The 23,173-nt window shown below is 46.2% G+C and overlaps 1 protein-coding gene across 1 annotated transcript; it reads right to left on the reverse strand.

Moving 5' to 3' along the window:
• Nucleotides 1–4,539: 4,539 nt before the first annotated feature.
• Nucleotides 4,540–23,133, reverse strand: LOC133381435 (zinc finger protein 883-like). Its single transcript, XM_061620542.1, has 7 exons — nt 23,061–23,133; nt 21,891–22,035; nt 19,911–20,471; nt 19,584–19,665; nt 19,214–19,296; nt 18,822–18,948; nt 4,540–11,749 (listed from the first exon to the last, which is right to left on the reverse strand). Exons 3-7 carry the CDS (start codon nt 20,325–20,327, stop codon nt 10,602–10,604), a joined length of 1,857 nt encoding a protein of 618 aa, XP_061476526.1. The 5' UTR covers nt 20,328–20,471; nt 21,891–22,035; nt 23,061–23,133; the 3' UTR covers nt 4,540–10,601.
• Nucleotides 23,134–23,173: the final 40 nt, after the last annotated feature.

Genomic DNA, 23,173 nt, shown 5'->3' on the forward strand with positions numbered 1-23,173 from the left:
CCGCCTTTTCTCTAAACTAAAAAGCCCCAAATGCTGCAACCTTTCCTCGTAAGGGAGTCGCTCCATCCCCTTGATCATTCTGGTTGCCCTCTTCTGAACCTTTTCCAACTCTATAATATCCTTTTTGAGATGAGGCGACCAGAACTGTACACAGTATTCCAAATGCGGCCGCACCATAGATTTATACAACGGCATTATGATATCGGCTGTTTTATTTTCAATACCTTTCCTAATTATCGCTAGCATGGAATTTGCCTTTTTCACAGCTGCTGCACACTGGGTCGACATTTTCATTGTGCTGTCCACCACAACCCCGAGGTCTCTCTCCTGGTCGGTCACCACCAGTTCAGACCCCATGAGCGTATATGTGAAATTCAGATTTTTTGCTCCAATATGCATAATTTTACACTTGTTTATATTGAATTGCATTTGCCATTTTTCCGCCCATTCACTCAGTTTGGAGAGGTCTTTTTGGAGCTCTTCGCAATCCCTTTTTGTTTTAACAACCCTGAACAATTTAGTGTCGTCAGCAAACTTGGCCACTTCACTGCTCACTCCTAATTCTAGGTCATTAATGAACAAGTTGAAAAGTACAGGTCCCAATACCGATCCTTGAGGGACTCCACTTTCTACAGCCCTCCATTGGGAGAACTGTCCGTTGATTCCTACTCTCTGCTTTCTGCTTCTTAACCAATTCCTTATCCACAAGAGGACCTCTCCTCTTATTCCATGACTGCTAAGCTTCCTCAGAAGCCTTTGGTGAGGTACCTTGTCAAACGCTTTTTGAAAGTCTAAGTACACTATGTCCACTGGATCACCTCTATCTATATGCTTGTTGACACTCTCAAAGAATTCTAATAGGTTACTGAGACATGACTTTCCCTTGCAGAAGCCATGCTGGCTCTGCTTCAGCAAGGCTTGTTCTTCTATGTGCTTAGTTAATCTAGCTTTAATTATACTTTCTACCAGTTTTCCAGGGACAGAAGTTAAGCTAACTGGCCTGTAATTTCCGGGATCCCCTCTGGATCCCTTTTTGAAGATTGGCGTTACATTGGCCACTTTCCAGTCCTCAGGCACGGAGAAGGACCCAAGGGACAAGTTACATATTTTAGTTAGCAGATCAGCAATTTCACCTTTGAGTTCTTTGAGAACTCTCGGGTGGATGCCATCCGGGCCCGGTGATTTGTCAGTTTTTACATTGTCCATTAAGCTTAGAACTTCCTCTCTCGTTACCACTATTTGTCTCAGTTCCTCAGAATCCCTTCCTGCAAATGTTAGTTCAGGTTCAGGGATCTGCCCTATATCTTCCACTGTGAAGACAGATGCAAAGAATTCATTTAGCTTCTCTGCAATCTCCTTATCGTTCTTTAGTACACCTTGGACTCCCTTATCATCCAAGGGTCCAATTGTCTCCCTAGATGGTCTCCTGCTTTGAATGTATTTATAGAATTTTTTGTTGTTGGTTTTTATGTTCTTAGCAATGTGCTCCTCAAATTCTTTTTTAGCATCCCTTATTGTCTTCTTGCATTTCTTTTGCCAGAGTTTGTGTTCTTTTTTATTTTCTTCATTTGGACAAGACTTCCATTTTTTGAAGGAAGACTTTTTGCCTCTAAGAGCTTCCTTGACTTTGCTCGTTAACCATGCTGGCATCTTCTTGGCCCTGGCGGTACCTTTTCTGATCTGCGGTATGCACTCCAGTTGAGCTTCTAATATAGTGTTTTTAAACAACTTCCAAGCATTTTTGAGTGATGTGACCCTCTGGACTTTGTTTTTCAGCTTTCTTTTTACCAATCCCCTCATTTTTGTGAAGTTTCCTCTTTTGAAGTCAAATGTGACCGTGTTGGATTTTCTTGGCAATTGGCCAGTTACATGTATGTTTAATTTAATAGCACTGTGGTCACTGCTCCCAATCGGTTCAACAACACTTACATCTCGCACCAGGTCCCGGTCCCCACTGAGGATTAAGTCCAGGGTTGCCGTCCCTCTGGTCGGTTCCATGACCAACTGGTCTAGGGAATAGTCATTTAGAATATCTAGAAACTTTGCTTCTTTGTCATGACTGGAACACATATGCAGCCAGTCTATGTCCGGGTAGTTGAAGTCACCCATTACTACCACATTTCCTAGTTTGGATGCTTCCTCAATTTCATATCTCATCTCAAGGTCTCCCTGAGCATTTTGATCAGGGGGACGATAGATCGTTCCCAGTATTAAGTCCCTCCTGGGGCATGGTATCACCACCCACAACGATTCTGTAGAGGAGTCTGCCTCTTTTGGGGTTTCGAGCTTGCTGGATTCAATGCCTTCTTTCACGTATAGAGCGACTCCGCCACCAATACGTCCTTCCCTGTCCTTCCGATATAGTTTATATCCAGGGATAACCGTATCCCACTGGTTTTCTCCATTCCACCAGGTCTCCATTATGCTCACTATATCAATGCTCTCCTCTAAGACCAAGCACTCCAGTTCTCCCATCTTGGTTCGCAGGCTCCTAGCATTAGCGTACAGGCACTTGTAAGCAGTGTCTCTCTTCAAGTGTCTTTGGCACTTGTGGTTAGGCCTGTGGTAATTTTGCTCTTCTGAATTGATATCCTGTGCCCCTGCTCTCACAATGCCTACTTCTAGGCCTACCCCTTTTAAAATTTCATCATTTCTTTGGTTTTTATCCCGGGGGGAGGTTTATTCCGAACCGGACCTTTCTCAGCTCCTGTCGGGTTTCCCCCCTCAGTCAGTTTAAAAGCTGCTCTGCCACCTTTTTAATTTTAAGTGCCAGCAGTCTGGTTCCATTCTGGTTCAAGTGGAGCCCGTCCCTTTTGTACAGGCCCAGCTTGTCCCAAAATGTTCCCCAGTGCCTAACAAATCCAAACCCTTCCACCCGACACCATTGTCTCATCCACGCATTGAGACTGCGAAGCTGTGCCTGGCTGGCTGGTCCTGCGCGTGGAACCGGTAGCATTTCAGAGATAGCCACCTTGGAGGTCCTGGCTTTCAGCATCCTACCTAGCAACCTAAATTTTGCTTCCAGGACCTCACGGCTGCATTTCCCCATGTCATTGGTGCCAACGTGCACCACGACCACTGACTCCTTCCCAGCACTGTCTACCAAACTATCTAAACGACGGGCGATATCCGCAACCTTCGCACCAGGCAGGCAAAACACCTTGCGGTCTACACGCCCATCACACACCCCACTGTCTATGTTCCTAATGATTGAATCACCCACTACAAGGATCCCTCCACCCCCTGGAGATATATCCTCGGCACGAGAGGATAGCTGCTCATCGCCCAAGGAATGGGTCCCTTCTAAGGGATTGTTTCCCTCTTCCTCAGCTGGATGCTCTCCTTCCCCGAGACCATCGTTTTCCATGATAGCAGGAGAGCTATCATCGTTGGAGTGGGACACAGCTGTAACGTCCCTGAAGGCCTCCTCCACACACCTCTCTGCCTCTCTGAGTTTTTCCAGGTCCGCCACCTTGGCCTCAAGGAAATGAAGTCGTTCCCGGAGAGCCAGGAGCTCATTGCACCGAGAGCACACCCACGACTGCTGTCCAACAGGCAGATAGTCGTACATGCTGCAGGCGGTGCAAAACACTGGAAAGCCCCCACACCCCTGCTGGCTTCTTACCTGCATAGTTTTGTTTAAGGTTTATTACGTCAATGGGTTGGAGACTGCAGTTTAGTTGAGGTCAGGGAACAGACGGGCAGAGTGGGGGGCCCTGGCCTCCTCGCCCTGCTGCTTAACTCGCCTTGACGCTTCGTCAGCTGGGGCTCCCTGTAGCTCGTGGAGCAGGCTCCCTCGCTAGGGTGCTCTGACTTTATATGTGTGGCTGGTTCCTCTCAGCTACTGCTGCCAGCCAATGATGTGTTACTTGAGGCTGATGGCTATCAGCTGGGGCTTAACTCTTTAGTATTCTCAGGCTTCCTTCCTGAGCGAGGGGCGGGGCTGTTTAAGCTTTTGGCTGCTTTTAATCTCAACAAGGGGCTGCGCCTTCCAGGCAAGTCTTTTGTGTTTGTTGTTTTCCCACCTAGAACAGCCTGACCTTTCTTTAACCTAGGGAAACAGAGCTTGTAGTTGTGTTTCAGGAAGGCTGAAGCTGCCCTTTTTAGCAAGGACTGAGCTGACTCTCTCCCTGTATGTATCGGTGGAGTTTCCTTTTCCCCCTTCTCTCCAACTGGAATTTAGCCTTGTTTACAGTGTCCCCTGAAGCTTTCCTGCTAGGGTGGTGTTGAAAGCTAGCTTTCTATACACTTCCTTCTTCTAGGATCTGTCTCCTAAGATATAGGTTCTTTCAGGATTTGGCTCCTAGCTCAGGGTGACCTTGGGCTGCCCTTATTAGTTATTGCTCTGAGCTGTTTTACTTCAATTAAATAACATAAATGGGAGCTACTTACCCTCTTTTCGCTCTGCTGCTTAACTCGCCTTGACGCTTTGTCAGCTGGGGCCTTGACGCTTCGTCAGCTGGGGCTCCGTCTAGCTCGTGGAGCAGGCTGAGGACATCATCCACTACTTGCTATTCTGCTCCCTATATGAGGACCCAAGAAGGAAATTCCTAGCTTACCGTATCCGCCTGCTTATGCGCGCAGGGAAAAGCCCCCGAGATATGGTCGTTGACTTACTGGCCGATAGCGGTAAACAAACAACAGTTGCAGCAGCCAACTTCGCCTTTGCTGCTAGGAAATTACGGGCGAACCACATTAAGACTTTTAACATCTTATAATTGTTTTAAATTTGTACAAACATTTTAGCCTTTCGATGTGTATTTGTGTTATGTCGTATTTTGCAAAGGCCTCTATGGCCATACGCAATAAAGTTTTGTTGTTGTGTTGAGAAGGATTGATTCCATAAAGGAAGCCACAGACCTGAACTTACAAGATCTGAACAGGGTGGTTCATGACAGATGCTCTTGGAGGTCACAGATTCATAGGGTCGCCATAAGTCGTAGTCGACTTGAAGTCACATAACAACAACAACCGCAGTCTGCTCCTGGTCTTGTTTTTGCAGAAAGTATGGAACTTCTCCATCTTCTGCTTCCAATTATATAATCAATTTGATTCCTATATTGACCATTTGGTGATGTCCACACGTAAAGTCGTCATTTTGGTTGCTCAAAAAATGTGTTGGCAAGAAACAAATCACTGGCTTCACAGAATTCAATAAGTCTTTCTCCTGCTTCATTTCTGTCTCCTAAGCCCCATTTCCCCACAATTCCTAGTTCTCTGTTCCCTACTTTTGCATTCTAGTCCCCCATAATTATCAGCACATCTTGTTTCAACGTGTGAAGAATTTCTTCTTGTACCTTTGCATAAAATCTCTCCAATTCCTCTTCTAGGTTTGCTGTTGCATAGACTTGGATGATGGTTATGTTAATAGGTTTCCCATTTAATCTCATTGATATAACTTGCTCAGACCTTGCGTTATAGGTCCTAATTGCTTTTACTACATCACTTCTCACTATTAAAGCAACCCCGTTTCTTCTTAAATTCTCATTTCCTGCATAAAGTATTTTGTAGTTGCCAGATTGAAAATGTCCCATTCCCATCCATTTTAATTCACTCGCACCAAGTATTGTAATGTTCATCTTCCATCAATAATATAAGCTCTATCTCATCTTGAATGACTTTGCTACCAACTCTAAAAAGATGCTCTGAAAAAAACATATGCCTTGTATTGAGGGATGACTCTGCCCTTAAATCTCAATTTGATATAATGGCAGTCCTATGAACGGGAATTAATAAAAGGGAGGGAACTCTAATTCCATCTGCTTACTTAGTACACTGAGCCAGGCAAGGTTGAACGCCTAGTTGTCAAAATATACGCAATAACAAGACCCAAAGGATAAGAAAAGGTTCCCTACTGAACTTGAAAAGGGAAAAGACGAGAAGCTGAAATGGATTGTTCCACCATTACGTAAATTTATATATTTATTTATTTAGGTTTACAATCTACAAAATACGTAGCTAATGGGGCTCCTATGGTGTTGGTATGAGTAATAGTTTGACAGCTGATGAAATTGTTCGAAATGAACTTCCACCTTTAGCATGAATGTCCTGTTTTACTTGTAATGTTTGTGGAGCAGCAGCATGAACATTCCCCACATGTAAAGTTTCCCCTAGTGGTAGATCTACTCCTGCAACTACTTAAATCAGAATGGATTACCTTATCTTTATCTTTTGCTCTGCAAAAGCCTTTTACTAGAGGATCCTGACATGCAGAGATATCTTTAATTAAATGTCAGTATTCATACAGTGTACATTTTGCAGCAGGAGAGATGGTGCTATACTCAACAAACCCAAATATTTTATTGGTAGTAGTCTTTCTTTTAACAATTCAATTTTTTTTCAATTTTTTTTTTAACTTCTAGAACTGTTCCCAACCTGTAGTCCGTGGACAACCAGTGGTCCGGGAGTCTCATGCTGGTGGTCTGCAGCATATGTGTGAAGAACAATGGGAGCAGTAACTGGGGGAGGGGGGAAGAGGATTTCCAGGGCCTGCTACTCTGTATATAGATTGTGTCCCCTACATTCCCATTCACCTGCCAGCAATCTATTGACAAAAACTGCCGCTTGCCGATATGAACAGTTATTTTGATTGAAGATGCATTTATTTAACAGGTGTTTAACCTGCCTTTCAGAGTTTCTGCCCTCACAAGGCATTTTACAACAGTTAAAAACCATTATCATGTAATTATCAAATAACATGTACACATTAAAATAATATTAAAAAAATAAAGTAGCTAAACAAACTTGTGCAGCTTGACTGAACCAACTCTCAGCCTAACCTCTACCTCTCAGGGATGTTGCAAAGATAAAAGGGGAATAAAAGGTCCCCACCACTGAAACTGTTTAATGTGCATTCCTACTAAGATCCTATTGCAGCAGTGCTGTGCACTTCCTTGATCTTCGAGACCTCATGCTATGTCATACCCTGCTCAGAGGACTCATCTGAGGAGGAAGAGGAATGGGAGACCACAGACCCAGAAGAGGGGACAAACAGGGAAACAGCTCAGGATTCTTCACCAGACCAAGGGCAAGCCCCTGAAGGAGACTGCCTGTCAGAGTCAGGAAGTGACCAGGAGGCTGCCCCTTTTCCCAGCAGAGAGAAGACACCAACAGGTGTTCCAGCAACAAAGGCAATTAAGGAGCAGGAGAGTTCGCAAGAACGCAGGCTGATTGTAAGCACCTGGCCTCGCATGCCGAGCATAAAAGACTGGAAGGAAAGGGAGAATCCTTGCTAGTGTCAACGTCAAGCCTTGCTGCAGACATTACTCCGTCTCTCCTGTTAACCTGTGCCTGATCAGATCTCTTGGTTTCTGGACATTTGGACTCCCTTAAGGAGTGTTCTGCCTCATCTAGTGCCTCCCAAATGGCAAACATGCTGGCTAGCCCCCTGGTTCCTCCTGCTTGGCAGATTGAGGGTCTGGCTGGCAGCTGGCATCTGTTAATTAGTTGCTAGCTGCTGTGAACCCACTGTGTTTGACATGCTGGATACGCATGCAGAGACAGAGAGAACAGCGGGCAGGCAGGCATGGTGTGGAATTGCTGAAAGCCATGAGTTCACTCCACTCACATGATGTGCACACACACACATTACCCAACATGCAATTTCTGGGCTGCATGCATCCGCACATACATAAGCAGCTCTGGTGGGACCACTCTCACCCTCTCTGGATTGGAGTGTTGGGTTAGCGGCTGAGACGAAGGTCAGGGTCAGGGTCAAAGAGGCCTTCAGAGCACCACTTGCCAGGACCTGCCTTGCCTGGCACTTCTTTCTCACGCCACAACTCCTGGGGCTCTGGGCGCTCCAAGAGTTTCCTTCTATTGCTCCTGCCCCGCTTATTATCCAGCAGCAAGAGGAGGAATCGCTTGGAGAGTCTGGCAACCCCCAGGAGCAGGTGCAGAGTGAAGACTAAGCAGACAACAGGTTCAAGCGTTTCCTACTGCTGCTGCTACCCCACTCACTCAAGAGTTGCAAGGCAGGCCAGTCACTTGCAGGAGCTCAGAAGGGCTCTTAGCCCGAGATGAGTCCCACCTCACTCTCACTGGGGTGGTGGGCTGGCAGCTGAGATGGCAGGGTTGGGGGCAGCAGTGTTGTGGCAATGTCAGAAGTTCACGGTCCCTTCACAATAATCACACTACGCCTCCTTCACAGATTATACAACCTATCCACACAGCAGTGTTATTCTGGATCTATGCCAGTTTAACTGGCAGACCTTTCCTCAAGCTTCATGGGAAACGTAGTTCTGGGATCCCAAAAGGAGTTTTCTCAGCACCTCACTCAATTAGTTGCCTGAATTCTTTGGGGAAAGCTATAGCGAGGCTATGAGGAAATGGTTTGGCAGCAAAGCGACAGCAGTGAAGTGACAGGGATAAGGCCTGTCAAGGAGGCAATTGTCAGGCCACAGCAAAGCTCAGCAACAGCCTGAGGGGTCCATGGCTAGCTGGGGGTCCACTTCTGCTGCAGGCAGGTGATGCAAAGGGCCAGATGGAGGGGATGGCATTGAAGATGATGCAGCCACACTGTGGATATGGGAAGGCTCTCCCTCTCCTGTACAAGGGAGACTGGATTCAGTCTTTGACCCCCTTTCTGTTCACGTGTGATCCTTCAGGACTGGAAGTGGGTGCACACAACAGAAAGCAAGTCCTGTTGACCACACTGGGGAACATGTTTACATGGACTGGGATGGAATAAAAGGAAATCTGTCTTTCCTGCTCCCTCCCTGCAGAAGCTTTCCCTCCTGTCGCCATTCACCTCTCCCCTCAGGTACCACTTGCCTGGGTCCATCCGGAGCGAGGCAGCGCTAGTTCCCGCCAATTTCCCCTCCAGCCAATTCACCGTGGAAAACTAAATGACAGGGAGCTCCACCAGCGAAGCCCTCGCAGCTGGTCTTCAAGTTGTACAGCATTTCTTATTAATGTATTATTGCCGTGCTGGAGGGCAAACCTTACCCCCACTAACATGCTGGTTGGAGTTTACAAAGGAGGAGAAATCACTTCACATGTGTGTGTATATATATCCTCCTCCTCCTCCGCCCTGCATGCAATTCAACCTCTACCAGCGTCCCTCCTGCTCAGTACAGGAAAGCTGGCTGAGGCGGGGGAAATAACGCCGGTGTGCAGAGGTGCTGCTGCTGCACTGGGAGGCGGAAGGCTTTGCTCTCTCGGGGAGCAGCCGCGGTTGGTGCTACAGGCACTCGCAAGCAGTTCTGTGCAGGTGGCAACAGTGAGGGGGAAAGAGGCCTTTTGAAAGTCATGCAGTCGGCTGCGGAAACAGAGGGACCCGGGAGGGATGCACATCCCCAAAAAGAAAGGGACGATGACCCTGCGCAGCCCATGACAACTACACCACTGTTTGGGGTGGGTTGAGAGGCCTTCTTCCTCTGCTCATCCTTACAGGGTCAGCTTGCTTGCCGTGAGTGGGGCAGTGGCAGCAGCTGTTCAGCAGTGTGGGCCCCTCCCAAGACCCAGCCTGGTCTCCTCTCTCTCGCTGGAGTGACTTTACTCATTAGCTGGAAAGGCCAGGTTCTCTTCTCAAACATCCCAGAGTGCAGGGGCATTGAGGGACGTTTCTGAAGGTGTATGGGAAATGACCACAAGGCATCTCAATGTGATGAGGCTTAGTGTGGCATGTTCCATCCCCCTGTCATAGTCCTTTCTCACTCCCCTGCATCCCAGCCAGGTGAGCTTGTTGCTTTCTTCCTAACCCAGCCTATATAGAATACAATAGTACGTAGGTTGAGAAGCTTTGTTGATGTAACACAGATGAGATAAAGAGAGGCTTTTAATTGGCAAAAATAGATAGTGGATGCCAACAGATCATTAGGGAGGATATTTTCACACACACTGCAAAGCGCTGGGAACTTGGCCTTTGAAGGCAGCTGCAATGAATCAGGCTGCTACACTGACCAGCAGGATTAATAAACAAATGCAGAAGTGTGAGACTCAAATTAAAAAACATCCCACAGGTATAGCTAGTTAAAGTCACAGGTGCAAACCAGCAGCCAAGTGTAGGGGCTCTTTTGGGTATAAATAAGGGTCCCTAACTCCCGCTTGAGGAGTCTCAGCACAGACTCAGGTTGGTTGGGGTGCTGTGTAGAGGCCAGCTGGGGATCTCTCTGCCGTTGCTTGCCCAAGGCTCCCAACGGCTGAAAGGAGATGTAAGATTAATTCGCTGCTTTATCTGTCTATTGCCTGCCTGCCTGCCAGGAACCACTAAACCTTTCAAATAAAGCACTGTAACATTTTTCCCACCTGAGGGTTGATTGCCTCTGGGATCTTTTACATTTTCTTGCCTGTTGGCAACACAGAAGGTCTTCACAGGCCTACAAAACACCCACAAGCAAGAGGCTGGCAGCCCCCTGTTAACATCCCCCTTCCTGAATTCTCTCAAGACAATAAAGACTTGTACTACTTCTGAAGCTCTTTCTACATTCCAAGTAGTTCTATGGTTTCTCCCCAGTTTGAATTCTTTGATGTAAAGTGAGAGAAGAATTTCTACTGAAGCCCTTTCCACATTCTAAGCACTTAGATGGTTTCTCCCAAGTGTGAATTCTTTGATGGGAAGCGACTTTATTTTTCCAGCTAAAGCTCTTTCCACATTCTAATCATTCATATGGGTTCTCCCCAGTGTGAATGTTTTGATGGGCAGTGAGAAAGGTATTTCTTCTGAAGCCCTTGCCACATTCCAGGCATTTATATGGTTTCTCCCCAGTGTGAATTATTTGATGGGCAGTGAGAAAAGAATTTCTTCTGAAGCCCTTGCCACATTCAAGGCATTTATATGGTTTCTCCCCAGTGTGAATTGTTTGATGGGCAGTAAGAAAGGAATTTCTGCTGAAGCTCCTTCCACATTCCAGGCATTTATATGGTTTCTCCCCGGTGTGAATTCTGTGATGGGAAGAAAGGTTAGAACGATCACTGAAGGCCTTTCCACATTCCAGACATTTATATGGTTTCTCTCCAGTGTGAATTCTTTGATGGGAAGAGAGTTTGTTTTTCCAGCTGAAGCTTTTTCCACATTCCAAGCACTGATATGGTGTCTCCCCAGTGTGGATTCTTTGATGCAAAGTGAGACTTTTTTTGTAGCTGAAGTTCTTTCCACATTCTAAGCATTTATATGGTTTCTCCCCAGTGTGAATTCTCTGATGGGAAGTGAGTTTGTTTTTCCAGCTGAAGCTCTGTCCACATTCCAAACACTGATATGGTGTCTCCCCAGTGTGAATTCTTTGATGCAAACTGAGACTTTTCTTGTAGCTGAAGCTCTTTCCACATTCTAAGCATTTATATGGTTTCTCCCCAGTGTGAATTCTTTGATGGGAAGTGAGTTTGTTTTTCCAGCTGAAGCTCTTTCCGCATTCCAAACATTGATATGGTTTCTCTCCAGTGTGAATTCTTTGATGCAAAGTGAGACTTTCCTTGTAGCTGAAGCTCTTTCCACATTCCAAACACTGATATGGTTTCTCCCCAGTGTGAATTCTTTGATGCAAAGTGAGAGAGTAATTTCTACTGAAGCTCTTTCCACATTCCAGGCATTTATTTGGTTTCTTCCCTTTCTGGTTTTTGTAGTGGGCTTTGCTTTTTGTTTTAGAATTGAGACTTTTCCAACAACCAAAATATTTACTTCTTTTCCTTCTTTGGTCTGTTTTTTCTTGGATGGCAGTTTTATGGTAGCCACTGCTGTCAGATTTATCTCTTTCCAATCTCTGTTTCCCACAAAGTTGTCCCTTCCTCTTGGCTTTTGACTTCTCTCCTTCTGCAAGGAAGAGAGAAACTGATAAGTGTGTGAGTGAAGAAATGGACCCTCAAATCATTGAACAATCCCAAAGGACTTAGATGGGAGACCAGTCTTACCCCAAGTTGAACAATCCCTGTCGTCTGGCATTCAGAGAGAATTGCAGTGATACAGATTGTTGGATTTGGACCATGGAGATCTGGGTTCAGTGACAGGTTAATCCCACTGGGCCAATCGCTCTCTTTCAGCCTAGCCTATAAGGTTGTACAGGTAAATAGAACAACCACAGATATTTTCTTTGGAACTCTTTGGAGCAAGTGAAGTGAGAGAATGAAAAGGGAAGGCTCCATCCTTCAGTGTCACAGAAAGTCCATTGCAAGGAGAAAGTCCCAAAGTGAATCCCCCACTTCAGCAGTTAAAGGACCACAGAAGGAGCCCTCAGATGTGCTAGCAATCAGAGCAGATACTCCTGGACTGGTTGGGCAATGAATTATGGTAGGGCTGTTGAGTCAGGCTTCTGGGACTCTAAGATGGCTCTCGTCTGTATTTGTATTCACTAATAGGCAAAAAACCTTGTGGTTTAAGAACATACCTGTGCCAACAGATACTTCTATAAAACTTTAAAAAGCAGGGAAATTGGGCAGCTATAGTGAATGCACCAGGGGACCAGGAGACCTGACCTCCTCTCTGTGATATTGTACTGCCCTACAAATTTGGAAAAATGCAAGCACAATTTGGGTTGGTCTTTCACAGTCCAATCCATTTCCTGTGTAGCTTGGAAGAATTTGGTAACATGTGCCTCTGAGCATATGGCGAGTGGTGGCAATACCTGCAATCAGCCCAAATAAAAGAAACAAGACATGTGCTGTGCTGATCTTGTTTTAGCAGGGAGGAGGCAACAATACTAACACAGTTTATATAGTTCAGATAGTCACTTTAAATAAGTTTGATTTACTTTGCAATTTTAGTTAAGTTTCCTATAGGAGGAGGAACATAAGAACATAAGAAGAGCCTGCTGGATCAGGCCAGTGGCCCATCTAGTCCAGCATCCTGTTCTCACAGTGGCCAACCAGGTGCCTGGGGAAAGCCCGCAAGCAGGACCCGAGTGCAAGAACACTCTCCCCTCCTGAGGCTTCCGGCAACTGGTTTTCAGAAGCATGCTGCCTCTGACTAGGGTGGCAGAGCACAGCCATCATGGCTAGTAGCCATTGATAGCCCTGTCCTCCATGAATTTGTCTAATCTTCTTTTAAAGCCATCCAAGCTGGTGGCCATTACTGCATCTTGTGGGAGCAAATTCCATAGTTTAACTATGCGCTGAGTAAAGAAGTACTTCCTTTTGTCTGTCCTGAATCTTCCAACATTCAGCTTCTTTGAATGTCCACGAGTTCTAGTATTATGAGAGGGAGAAGAACTTTTCTCTATCCACTTTCTCAATGCCATGCATAATTTTATACACTTCTATCATGTCTCCTCTGACCCGCCTTTTCTCTAAACTAAAAAGCCCCAAATGCTGCAACCTTTCCTCGTAAGGGAGTCGCTCCATCCCCTTGATCATTCTGGTTGCCCTCTTCTGAACCTTTTCCAACTCTATAATATCCTTTCTGAGATGAGGCGACCAGAACTGTACACAGTATTCCAAATGCGGTCGCACCATAGATTTATACAATGGCATTATGATATCGGCTGTTTTATTTTCAATACCTTTCCTAATTATCGCTAGCATGGAATTTGCCTTTTTCACAGCTGCCGCACACTTGGTCGACATTTTCATCGTGCTGTCCACCACAACCCCGAGGTCTCTCTCCTGGTCGCTCACCACCAGTTCAGACCCCATGAGCGTATATGTGAAATTCAGATTTTTTGCTCCAATATGCATAATTTTACACTTGTTTATATTGAATTGCATTTGCCATTTTTCCGCCCATTCACTCAGTTTGGAGAGGTCTTTTTGGAGCTCTTCGCAATCCCTTTTTGTTTTAACAACCCTGAACAATTTAGTGTCATCAGCAAACTTGGCCACTTCACTGCTCACTCCTAATTCTAGGTCATTAATGAACAAGTTGAAAAGTACAGGTCCCAATACCAATCCTTGAGGGACTCCACTTTCTACAGCCCTCCATTGGGAGAACTGTCCGTTGATTCCTACTCTCTGCCTTCTGCTTCTTAACCAATTCCTTATCCACAAGAGGACCTCTCCTCTTATTCCATGACTGCTAAGCTTCCTCAGAAGCCTTTGGTGAGGTACCTTGTCAAACGCTTTTTGAAAGTCTAAGTACTATGTCCACTGGATCACCTCTATCTATATGCTTGTTGACACTCTCAAAGAATTCTAATAGGTTACTGAGACAGGACTTTCCCTTGCAGAAGCCATTAAGCTTAGAACTTCCTCTCTCATTACCACTATTTGTCTCAGTTCCTCAGAATCCCTTCCTGCAAATGTTAGTTCAGGTTCAGGGATCTGCCCTATATCTTCCACTGTGAAGACAGATGCAAAGAATTCATCTAGCTTCTCTGCAATCTCCTTATCATTCTTTAGTACACCTTTGACTCCTTATCATCCAAGGGTCCAATTGTCTCCCTAGATGGTCTCCTGCTTTGAATGTATTTATAGAATTTTTTGTTGTTGGTTTTTATGTTCTTAGCAATGTGCTCCTCAAATTCTTTTTTAGCATCCCTTATTGTCTTCTTGCATTTCTTTTGCCAGAGTTTGTGTTCTTTTTTATTTTCTTCATTTGGACAAGACTTCCATTTTCTGAAGGAAGACTTTTTGCCTCTAAGAGCTTCCTTGACTTTGCTCGTTAACCATGCTGGCATCTTCTTGGCCCTGGCGGTACCTTTTCTGATCTGCGGTATGCACTCCAGTTGAGCTTCTAATATAGTGTTTTTAAACAACTTCCAAGCATTTTTGAGTGATGTGACCCTCTGGACTTTGTTTTTCAGCTTTCTTTTTACCAATCCCCTCATTTTTGTGAAGTTTCCTCTTTTGAAGTCAAATGTGACCGTGTTGGATTTTCTTGGCAATTGGCCAGTTACATGTATGTTTAATTTAATAGCACTGTGGTCACTGCTCCCAATCGGTTCAACAACACTTACATCTCGCACCAGGTCCCGGTCCCCACTGAGGATTAAGTCCAGGGTTGCCGTCCCTCTGGTCGGTTCCATGACCAACTGGTCTAGGGAATAGTCATTTAGAATATCTAGAAACTTTGCTTCTTTGTCATGACTGGAACACATATGCAGCCAGTCTATGTCCGGGTAGTTGAAGTCACCCATTACTACCACATTTCCTAGTTTGGATGCTTCCTCAATTTCATATCTCATCTCAAGGTCTCCCTGAGCATTTTGATCAGGGGGACGATAGATCGTTCCCAGTATTAAGTCCCTCCTGGGGCACGGTATCACCACCCACAACGATTCTGTGGAGGAGTCTGCCTCTTTTGGGGTTTCGAGCTTGCTGGATTCAATGCCTTCTTTCACGTATAGAGCGACTCCGCCACCAATACGTCCTTCCCTGTCCTTCCGATATAGTTTATATCCAGGGATAACCGTATCCCACTGGTTTTCTCCATTCCACCAGGTCTCCGTTATGCTCACTATATCAATGCTCTTCTCTAAGACCAAACACTCCAGTTCTCCCATCTTGGTTCGCAGGCTCCTAGCATTAGCGTACAGGCACTTGTAAGCAGTGTCTCTCTTCAAGTGTCTTTGGCACTTGTGGTTAGGCCTGTGGTAATTTTGCTCTTCTGAATTGATATCCTGTGCCCCTGCTCTCACAATGCCTACTTCTAGGCCTACCCCTTTTAAAATTTCATCATTTCTTTGGTTTTTATCCCAGGGGGAGATTTATTCTGAACCGGACCTTTCTCAGCTCCTGTCTGGTTTCCCCCCTCAGTCAGTTTAAAAGCTGCTCTGCTACCTTTTTAATTTTAAGTGCCAGCAGTCTGGTTCCATTCTGGTTCAAGTGGAGCCCGTCCCTTTTGTACAGGCCCGGCTTGTCCCAAAATGTTCCCCAGTGCCTAACAAGCTGGGCCTGTCTGCCTGGTCCTGCGCGTGGAACCGGTAGCATTTCAGAGAAAGCCACCTTGGAGGTCCTGGCTTTCAGCATCCTACCTAGCAACCTAAATTTTGCTTCTAGGACCTCACGGCTGCATTTCCCCATGTCGTTGGTGCCAACGTGCACCACGACCACTGACTCCTTCCCAGCACTGTCTACCAAACTATCTAAACGACGGGCGATATCCGCAACCTTCGCACCAGGCAGGCAAAACACCTTGCGGTCTACACGCCCATCACACACCCCACTGTCTATGTTCCTAATGATCGAATCACCCACTACAAGGATCCCTCCACCCCCTGGAGATATATCCTCGGCACGAGAGGATAGCTGCTCATCGCCCAAGGAATGGGTCCCTTCTAAGGGATCGTTTCCCTCTTCCTCAGCTGGATGCTCTCCTTCCCCGAGACCATCGTTCTCCATGATAGCAGGAGAGCTATCATCGTTGGAGTGGGACACAGCTATAACATCCCTGAAGGCCTCCTCCACACACCTCTCTGCCTCTCTCAGCTTTTCCAGGTCCGCCACTTTGGCCTCAAGGAAATGAAGTCGTTCCCGGAGAGCCAGGAGCTCATTGCACCGAGAGCACACCCACGACTTCTGTCCAACAGGCACGATAGTCGTACATGCTGCAGGCGGTGCAAAACACTGGAAAGTCCCCACACCCCTGCTGGCTTCTTACCTGCATAGTTTTGTTTAAGGTTTATTACGTCAATGGGTTGGAGACTGCGGTTTAGTTGAGGTCAGGGAACAGGCAGGCAGAGTGGGGGGCCCTGGCCTCCTCGCCCTGCTGCCAAAGTCGCTCTGCTGCTTAACTCGCCTTGACGCTTTGTCAGCTGGGGCCTTGACGATTCGTCAGCTGGGGCTCCCTCTAGCTCGTGGAGCTAGAAGATGATGGGGGGAAGGGAGGGGAGGGAAGGGGCAAGAGGGAGGGGGAGGGCAGGTTTGATCATTTGCATGCTTTTGAGTTCAGTGCAATTTACTCCTGTGCAATCATGCTTACGATACATGAAACTGACTTGGGGGAGGGGCAGGAAGGGGAAGGAGGAAAGGGGGGAGATTGGATGGGTAGGAACTGGACAGAGGAGAAGCCCCTTTACTTTCCAAAAGGAAAACATTGTGAACAGCCTCATTCTTTTTCAGAGTTTCCCCCATCGTACAGCAGGGACATTTATTCTCCCATCCAAATTTAAACCGAAGCTGCCCCTGGCCATATCCACACCAGATCATTATTTCACTTTAAACAGTTATGGCTTCTCCCAAAGAATCCTGGGAAGTGTAGTTAGTGAAGGGTGCTGAGAGTTGCTAGGAGACGCCCTGTTCCCCTCACAGACCTTCAATCAGAGTGCCTGACTGTTAAACCACTCTGGCCACTGGAGCTCTGTCAGGGGAATAGAAGTCTTCTTTCAGCACCCTTCACAAACTACACCTCCCAGGATTATTTGGGGGAAGCCATGACTGTCTAAAGTGAAATGAAAGTCTGGTGTGGGTGTGGCCCCGATTAGGCAAGACCAGCAGCTGTGATTCTGGCTATTAGAAGATTGACAGTTGGTTCTTACTGAGTGTGCCAGGCCTTTTCATTGAGTTCAATGTAAAATTTTGTAAATTAATTAAAAATCAGCATTTTTAAAATTTTAAACTGCAGAAGATGAAGGTCAGAATATGGGGCAAGGTCAGTAATAGCATTACAGGTACTCTGTGAACATGGCTGATTTTTAATTAATTTCAACAACTTATGAGAACTCTTGACAAAAAAGTCAAAAAGGGATCTGGTTTTTTTCTTTCTTTTTACACGTTGAACTCTCGATTCTCTCTGACTGTTTTGTGTATCGCCATGAAAATTTAAGAGGGTTGTTAAGCAAGCGTTTCTGAGTTCAGGACTATAAGTTTTGTAAGGTTTTGTTTGGAATGAGCTTATGGGAAGCATCAGAATGGCATGGGGGGTATTTTCAATTTAAGAATGTGGAATGTGAAAAATCCATGCTGACAATAGTATATAGCCGCTCTCATGGCTGTATAATTTCTTGCAACTCTTAAAGTTTCCTCGTGCTGATTGGTGTACTGTTGTTTTGCTTATGTTGTGATTTTAACTTCTTGTAAATCAAGTCTAACTTTTTTTTTACTTGTGAATTTTTGTTCAGTATAAAGTAGAGATGTATGTGCTTTAAATCAATAAAAACAGGCAAATTCTACTAGAGTGGAAGAAGAGAGCGTGAAATGCTGAAACATGGGAAGTATGAAAAATGTGGGTGGGTATGACCACAAATACACACACTCATATGTAGACAAATTGAGGGAGGGGTGGCTCTGCACTGGCCAAGTCCCTTTTCCTAAAGGGTTCCTCATCCCCCCTCTCTCTCCCTCTAAGAAAAAGAGAGATAGCAAATCTTGTACTAGCCTGGAAGAAATGGCCTTAAAGTGTTGAAATATATGAAATGTTCAGATATAGGGTAAAGCTTTTCTTACCGTATGAGTTCTTTTTCCAATAAGAACATGGTGCTCTCCAGAGCTTATTGGAATCCCATTCCCATCAGCCCCAGTCAGCGTGGACAATAGTCACCGTTGATGGGAGTGAGAGTCCAGCAATCTGTGGAGCACACCAAGATGGCTACTCCAGTCTTAAAACGGTCCTCCTCTCCCCCAAATCGTAGGATGCACTGCCACCACTCTGCTCCAGGTCTAGGAAAAAGGATAAACTAGGAGGGAAGCTTTGGATGTGTCTTCCCAAAGCCCAGAGTGCCCAATGTTGCACCTAGTGGGCTGTATTAGAAACTCAAATGGAGCTCAGCTATGCTGTTTTAGCACTTGGGGAAACATTTTAGTGAAAAATTCCAGCGAATCGGACCATTGTTTAGAACAGCACAACTAGAGATCTCTGTTCAGAGAGAATACAGTAGATAGCTGGCCATTCAAGGTTATCTGCAGAGGATTAAGAATCCCAGTTGAAATAGGTGGCACTACATAGGAATATTCGGGTTCAATATATAAAGAAATATGTAATTTCAAAACAGATATTACGACCGAACAAGGGGCCTTACCAAGACAGGACAGAGTCCCACAAATCTCCTCCATGACTTCACTATGCAGAGCTCTCTGGTCAGGATCCAGCAGAGCCCACTCCTCTTCCGTGAAATATACAGTCACATCCTCCAAAGACACTGGATCCTAAAATAAAAATAAAATATTTTGTCGTCACAGAAAGCATAAAGATTATCTGCTACCTACATGCAAAAGTTAGTTCAGGTGAGGTGGCTGTTCATTATTCTCAGGACAGAAACCTTCTTAAATGGCATTCACAGCTTTTGTTGAGGATGACCTTGAAAGAAGCAAAGAGGAGGAGGGAAAGTCATTCAGACTCAGGGAGGTGAACAGGGGACAGAGAGGCACAAAGACTGGCCCAGTCTTTCCCGCTAGTCAGTCTTCACCCTACCTGATCCAGGGCAACAGCAACAGCTTCTCCTCCACCACAAACAGAAGATGCTTTAGTACGTCTTACCGACATCGTTACATCACCTGTGAGAAACAAAATCGGCCCGAAAATATATACTATTCTCAGTGGTGAAACGACATAGGTCTAACTGCACAAAAGCCATTAGTTGAGTGAGTTTCAGGTGTTTATTCACAGTTTCTGTTTCAGGTGCGTGACAAAATATCTCTACTCATTAGAGTCCTTGGCCATAAATCAAAGTGATGATACCCACGTACAAAATCTTGATGTAAACAGGAGTTGTGGAAAATAAGATTATGGAAGACAAACGTAACAGAGAGACCAAATGGAGACACACCCCATTCATCCTTACCCAGAAGCCTTTGCCTGATGTCCGATGGAGTCCTCTCTGCCTCAGGGAAATCAGTTCCTATTTCTGCATAGAGACCCTTTTCCTGAAACAGCATAATAAGAACTCAAGTCATATAACAGGGAGCAGGGTTAGAACAGGGCTGACAGAGGGAAAACCCAGAGTATTGGATATCAGAGGTAGCCAAGGTGGTGCCCTTCTGATGTGAATGGACTCCAATTCACATCTGCCTCAGCCAAAGTGATGAATGATTGGTAATAATGAGAGTTTTACTTCAACATCTGGAAGGCACCATGTTGGATGTCCCTAGACTAGATGAAGCCCTCTCACCTGTTGCTCTTCCTGCTTTTCATCTTCTGCCCAGCTCAGGAGGAGCCCTTCAGCCAGGGCCACTGCCTGGGAACTCGTCTCTGCTCCACACTCCCTCACCCAGCTCTCCATCTCTGGGGGCAGGACAGCCAAGAAGTGCTCCAGGATCACCAGGTCGAGGATCTGGTTCTTTGTGTGTCGCTCGGGCTTCAGCCACTCACGGCAAAGAAGGTGGAGTCGGCTGCAAGCCTCTCGGGGCCCCTCAGGTGCCTGGTAGAGGAAACACTGGAACTGCTGGTGCTGCACATCTGAGCTGAGGGGGTTCTCCCGCAAGATCTTCTGCACATTTTCCCCTGAGAATTTCTCCACATGGGTCTCAGTCTTGATGGCATCAGGGCCAAGTCCTGCTTTAGGGGTAGCTGAGTGTTGCTGTTCCATATTTGATCTCTTGGCCTTTCACGGGGTCCCCATCCCTTCTGCGCCTTCTGAGGCCGTGTTCAGAAGGAGTGAAGTTCATCGAATGAGCGAAGCCAAATAGAGATCACTATGCCTAGGCCGAAGGCTGGCAGAGCAGGAAAGGTGCTGGGTAAGAATAGTCAAATGTGAGGATTATTGTTTCTACCATATAACCTTTGATAAAAACCCAATGATGGGGCCTACGTCTTCCTTTGAAGACGGGTGTCTGGATGGCTGACAGATCTCTGACAGCAGCTCCAAAGGGCCCCAGGGACCAGCATCATCCTCGTTACCCCCTTATTCTTAATTAAAAACAAGCTTTTAGGGGACGGGCTGTAGCTCAGTGGTAGAGTTGCTGCTTTGTACACGAAATGTCCCACTTTGAATCTCCAGGTAGGGCTGGGAAACAGTCCCTGCCTGTAATCCTGGAGAGACTCTGCCAGTCAGTGTGGACAATACTGAGCTAGATGGAACAATTGTCTAATTCAGCCTTTCCCAACCAGTGTGCTTCCAGACGTTGTTGGACCACCACTCCCATCAGCCTCAGCCAGCATTGCCAATGATCAGGAAGATGGGAGTTGTAGTCCAACAACATCTGGAGGCACACTGGTTGGGAAAGGCTGGCTCTAATTTAATATAAGATCCTACACTCCCTAACTTATCTCTGAACTTTTCCAAGCCTCTCCTGGAATATAGAATTTTGGTTTAATTGTGAATGAAATGTGTTATTACTTTGATCCATTGATAGATTTGCTTATCTTTTGAACTGTCCCCTTTCAGAGTGAAAGTCCACTTATTCTATGAGCGAAGCCAAACAGGGATCACTATGCCCAGGCCGAAGGCTTGCAGAGCAGGAAGGCTGCTGCCTAAGAATAGTGGAATATGAGGATTATTGTTTCTACCATATAACCTTTGACAAAAACCCAGTGATGGGGCCTACGTCTTCCTCTGCAGATGGGTATCTGGGTGGCTGACAGATCTCTGACAGCAGCTCCAACAGGGCCCAGACACCCCCTATTCTTATTTAAAAAGAAGCTAAAGCTTTTCGGGGATGGGCTGTAGCTCAGCTGTAGAGCAGCTACTTTGTACACAGAACGTCCCCCTTTCAATCCCCAGCATCTCCAGGTAGGGCTGGAAAAGACTCCCTGCCTGTAATCTTGGAGAGACGCTGCCAGTCAGTGCAGACAATACTGAGATAGATGGACAAATTGTCTGACTCATTATAAAGCAGCTTCCTACATTCCCTAACTTATCTCTGTGAACTTTTTCAAGCCTCTCCTGGTGGTTTAATTGTGACTGAAATATGTTATTACTTTGATCCACTGATAGATTTTCTTATGTTTTGAATTGAATGTCCCCTTTCAGAGTTAAATGTGAGCTATGTTGTTATTTATTAAATTAAATTGGAACTTCGCAGTTCCTGGAGTTTTTGACCTGGTTGTGATAAAGAAATGGAAAGATCTTTGGGTGTAATGTGGTAGAAGAAAGCAAAGACTCTAAGTTTGTGGGACTGTCATCATAAATTAATGAAAAGACTAACTTTACCTTCACCCCAGCAGGCATGAGTGATGGGATATGGATGCGGGTGGTGGCTGTGCTGCCCTGTGGGCATTTGGATTGCTCTCTTCAGCTATTTAGTCTTTTCATACGTGGTTGTTTACCTTCACTCGGGGTCTTCCGAGTTTGATTCCTTTGATTAAAAGATTGCCAACTTTCAGTAGCATTTCCTATTCACTTGTAAAAAGGTCCCTTCTGTGTCTCAGGGGATGCCTGTCTGGATGGGCACATGTGTGTCAACCAGGAGGACTAAGAACACCAGTCAGTGTGTGAGTAATGGGAGCATTCATAGACTTACTTTCAATCCCCCCTTAATTCAAAGTGGTATCCTAGCCTTGTGGAGAGCCGTGCAGCGGTGAAAAACCTCTCCTCCCTGATTTGGATGGATCACCTGAACGGGTCTCCTGTGCGCCCTCCCCCGTGGCCCTGGGAAAACCCTTCAACCAAATGTGCAAAGGCGGAGGGGACTCACAAGATTTCAGAGGGGGCAGCCCATGCTGTGCTTGGGAGAGGAGGAACAGCAGCTACTTTCCCCCAAGCAAGAAACCAAGAACAAAAGGGCCTTTGGACAGAGGTGCTTTTGCTCTGGGGAATACAGCCCCCCCCGGAAATCCCTTCCTGTCCAGGAATCTTGTACATTGCTTCTGTATATGGAAGCTCCACTTCCCACCCAAAACTGCTCCCTTCACACACACCACCCATATGATCCCTGCCCTCCATATTTAACTCATTGTACCAAGGCCTTCCCTTTTTTTCGTCCGTTTTATTTGCTTTGTCCATCTGTTATTACGCAGACTCATCCGCAAGAAAAAAGCACACCAACTCTCCATCCAGCTGCAGTCTACCACCATCACATTCACCTCTCGCTAAAACTAGGACTGTTTTTTAAGAGAAGGGAAAAAGGAAGCTCTGCTCCCTTATGCTGGATGTTCTTATGGGGGATCCTCCAAGAGTCAGCTGAACACGGGCTACCTCCTGACGGGTGAGGGTCTCCCTTGCTATTGCTCCAGCCTTTCCCCTCCCTTTCCCAGCTGGGACTGCAATCTGGGGCATCTTCTCTCCCCCTCAAGGAGCCTCCCAGCTCCCTCCTCTGCACCCTCCCCTGCAGCCCTGAGACTCCCCTTCTCCCAGATGCCCATCGCGGAGCGGGAGGCTTACCAGATCCCAGAAGGGGCCACAGACGCTGCCGCCATTGAGAGGAGGGGGTGGAGCCATATTTCCCCAAGACAAGAGCTAGACAGGAAGTGAGGCTCTCGCACATCCTCCCCTCC

The sequence above is a fragment of the Rhineura floridana genome, chromosome 3 (assembly GCF_030035675.1).
Source record: "Rhineura floridana isolate rRhiFlo1 chromosome 3, rRhiFlo1.hap2, whole genome shotgun sequence".
Lineage (NCBI taxonomy): Eukaryota > Metazoa > Chordata > Lepidosauria > Squamata > Rhineuridae > Rhineura > Rhineura floridana.

What these genes read in the sequence shown, in the direction of transcription:
- LOC133381435 (XM_061620542.1), bottom strand. Translation starts at nt 20,327, where the DNA reads ATGGAACAGCAACACTCAGCTACCCCTAAAGCAGGACTTGGCCCTGAT. An exon ending in TTGCTGTTGCCCTGGATCAG is followed by an intron (nt 18,949 to 19,213) that starts GTAGGGTGAAGA and finishes TTTTTATTTTAG; the next exon opens with GATCCAGTGTCTTTGGAGGA. An exon ending in TGGGACTCTGTCCTGTCTTG is followed by an intron (nt 11,750 to 18,821) that starts GTAAGGCCCCTT and finishes TCTTCCTTGCAG; the next exon opens with AAGGAGAGAAGTCAAAAGCC.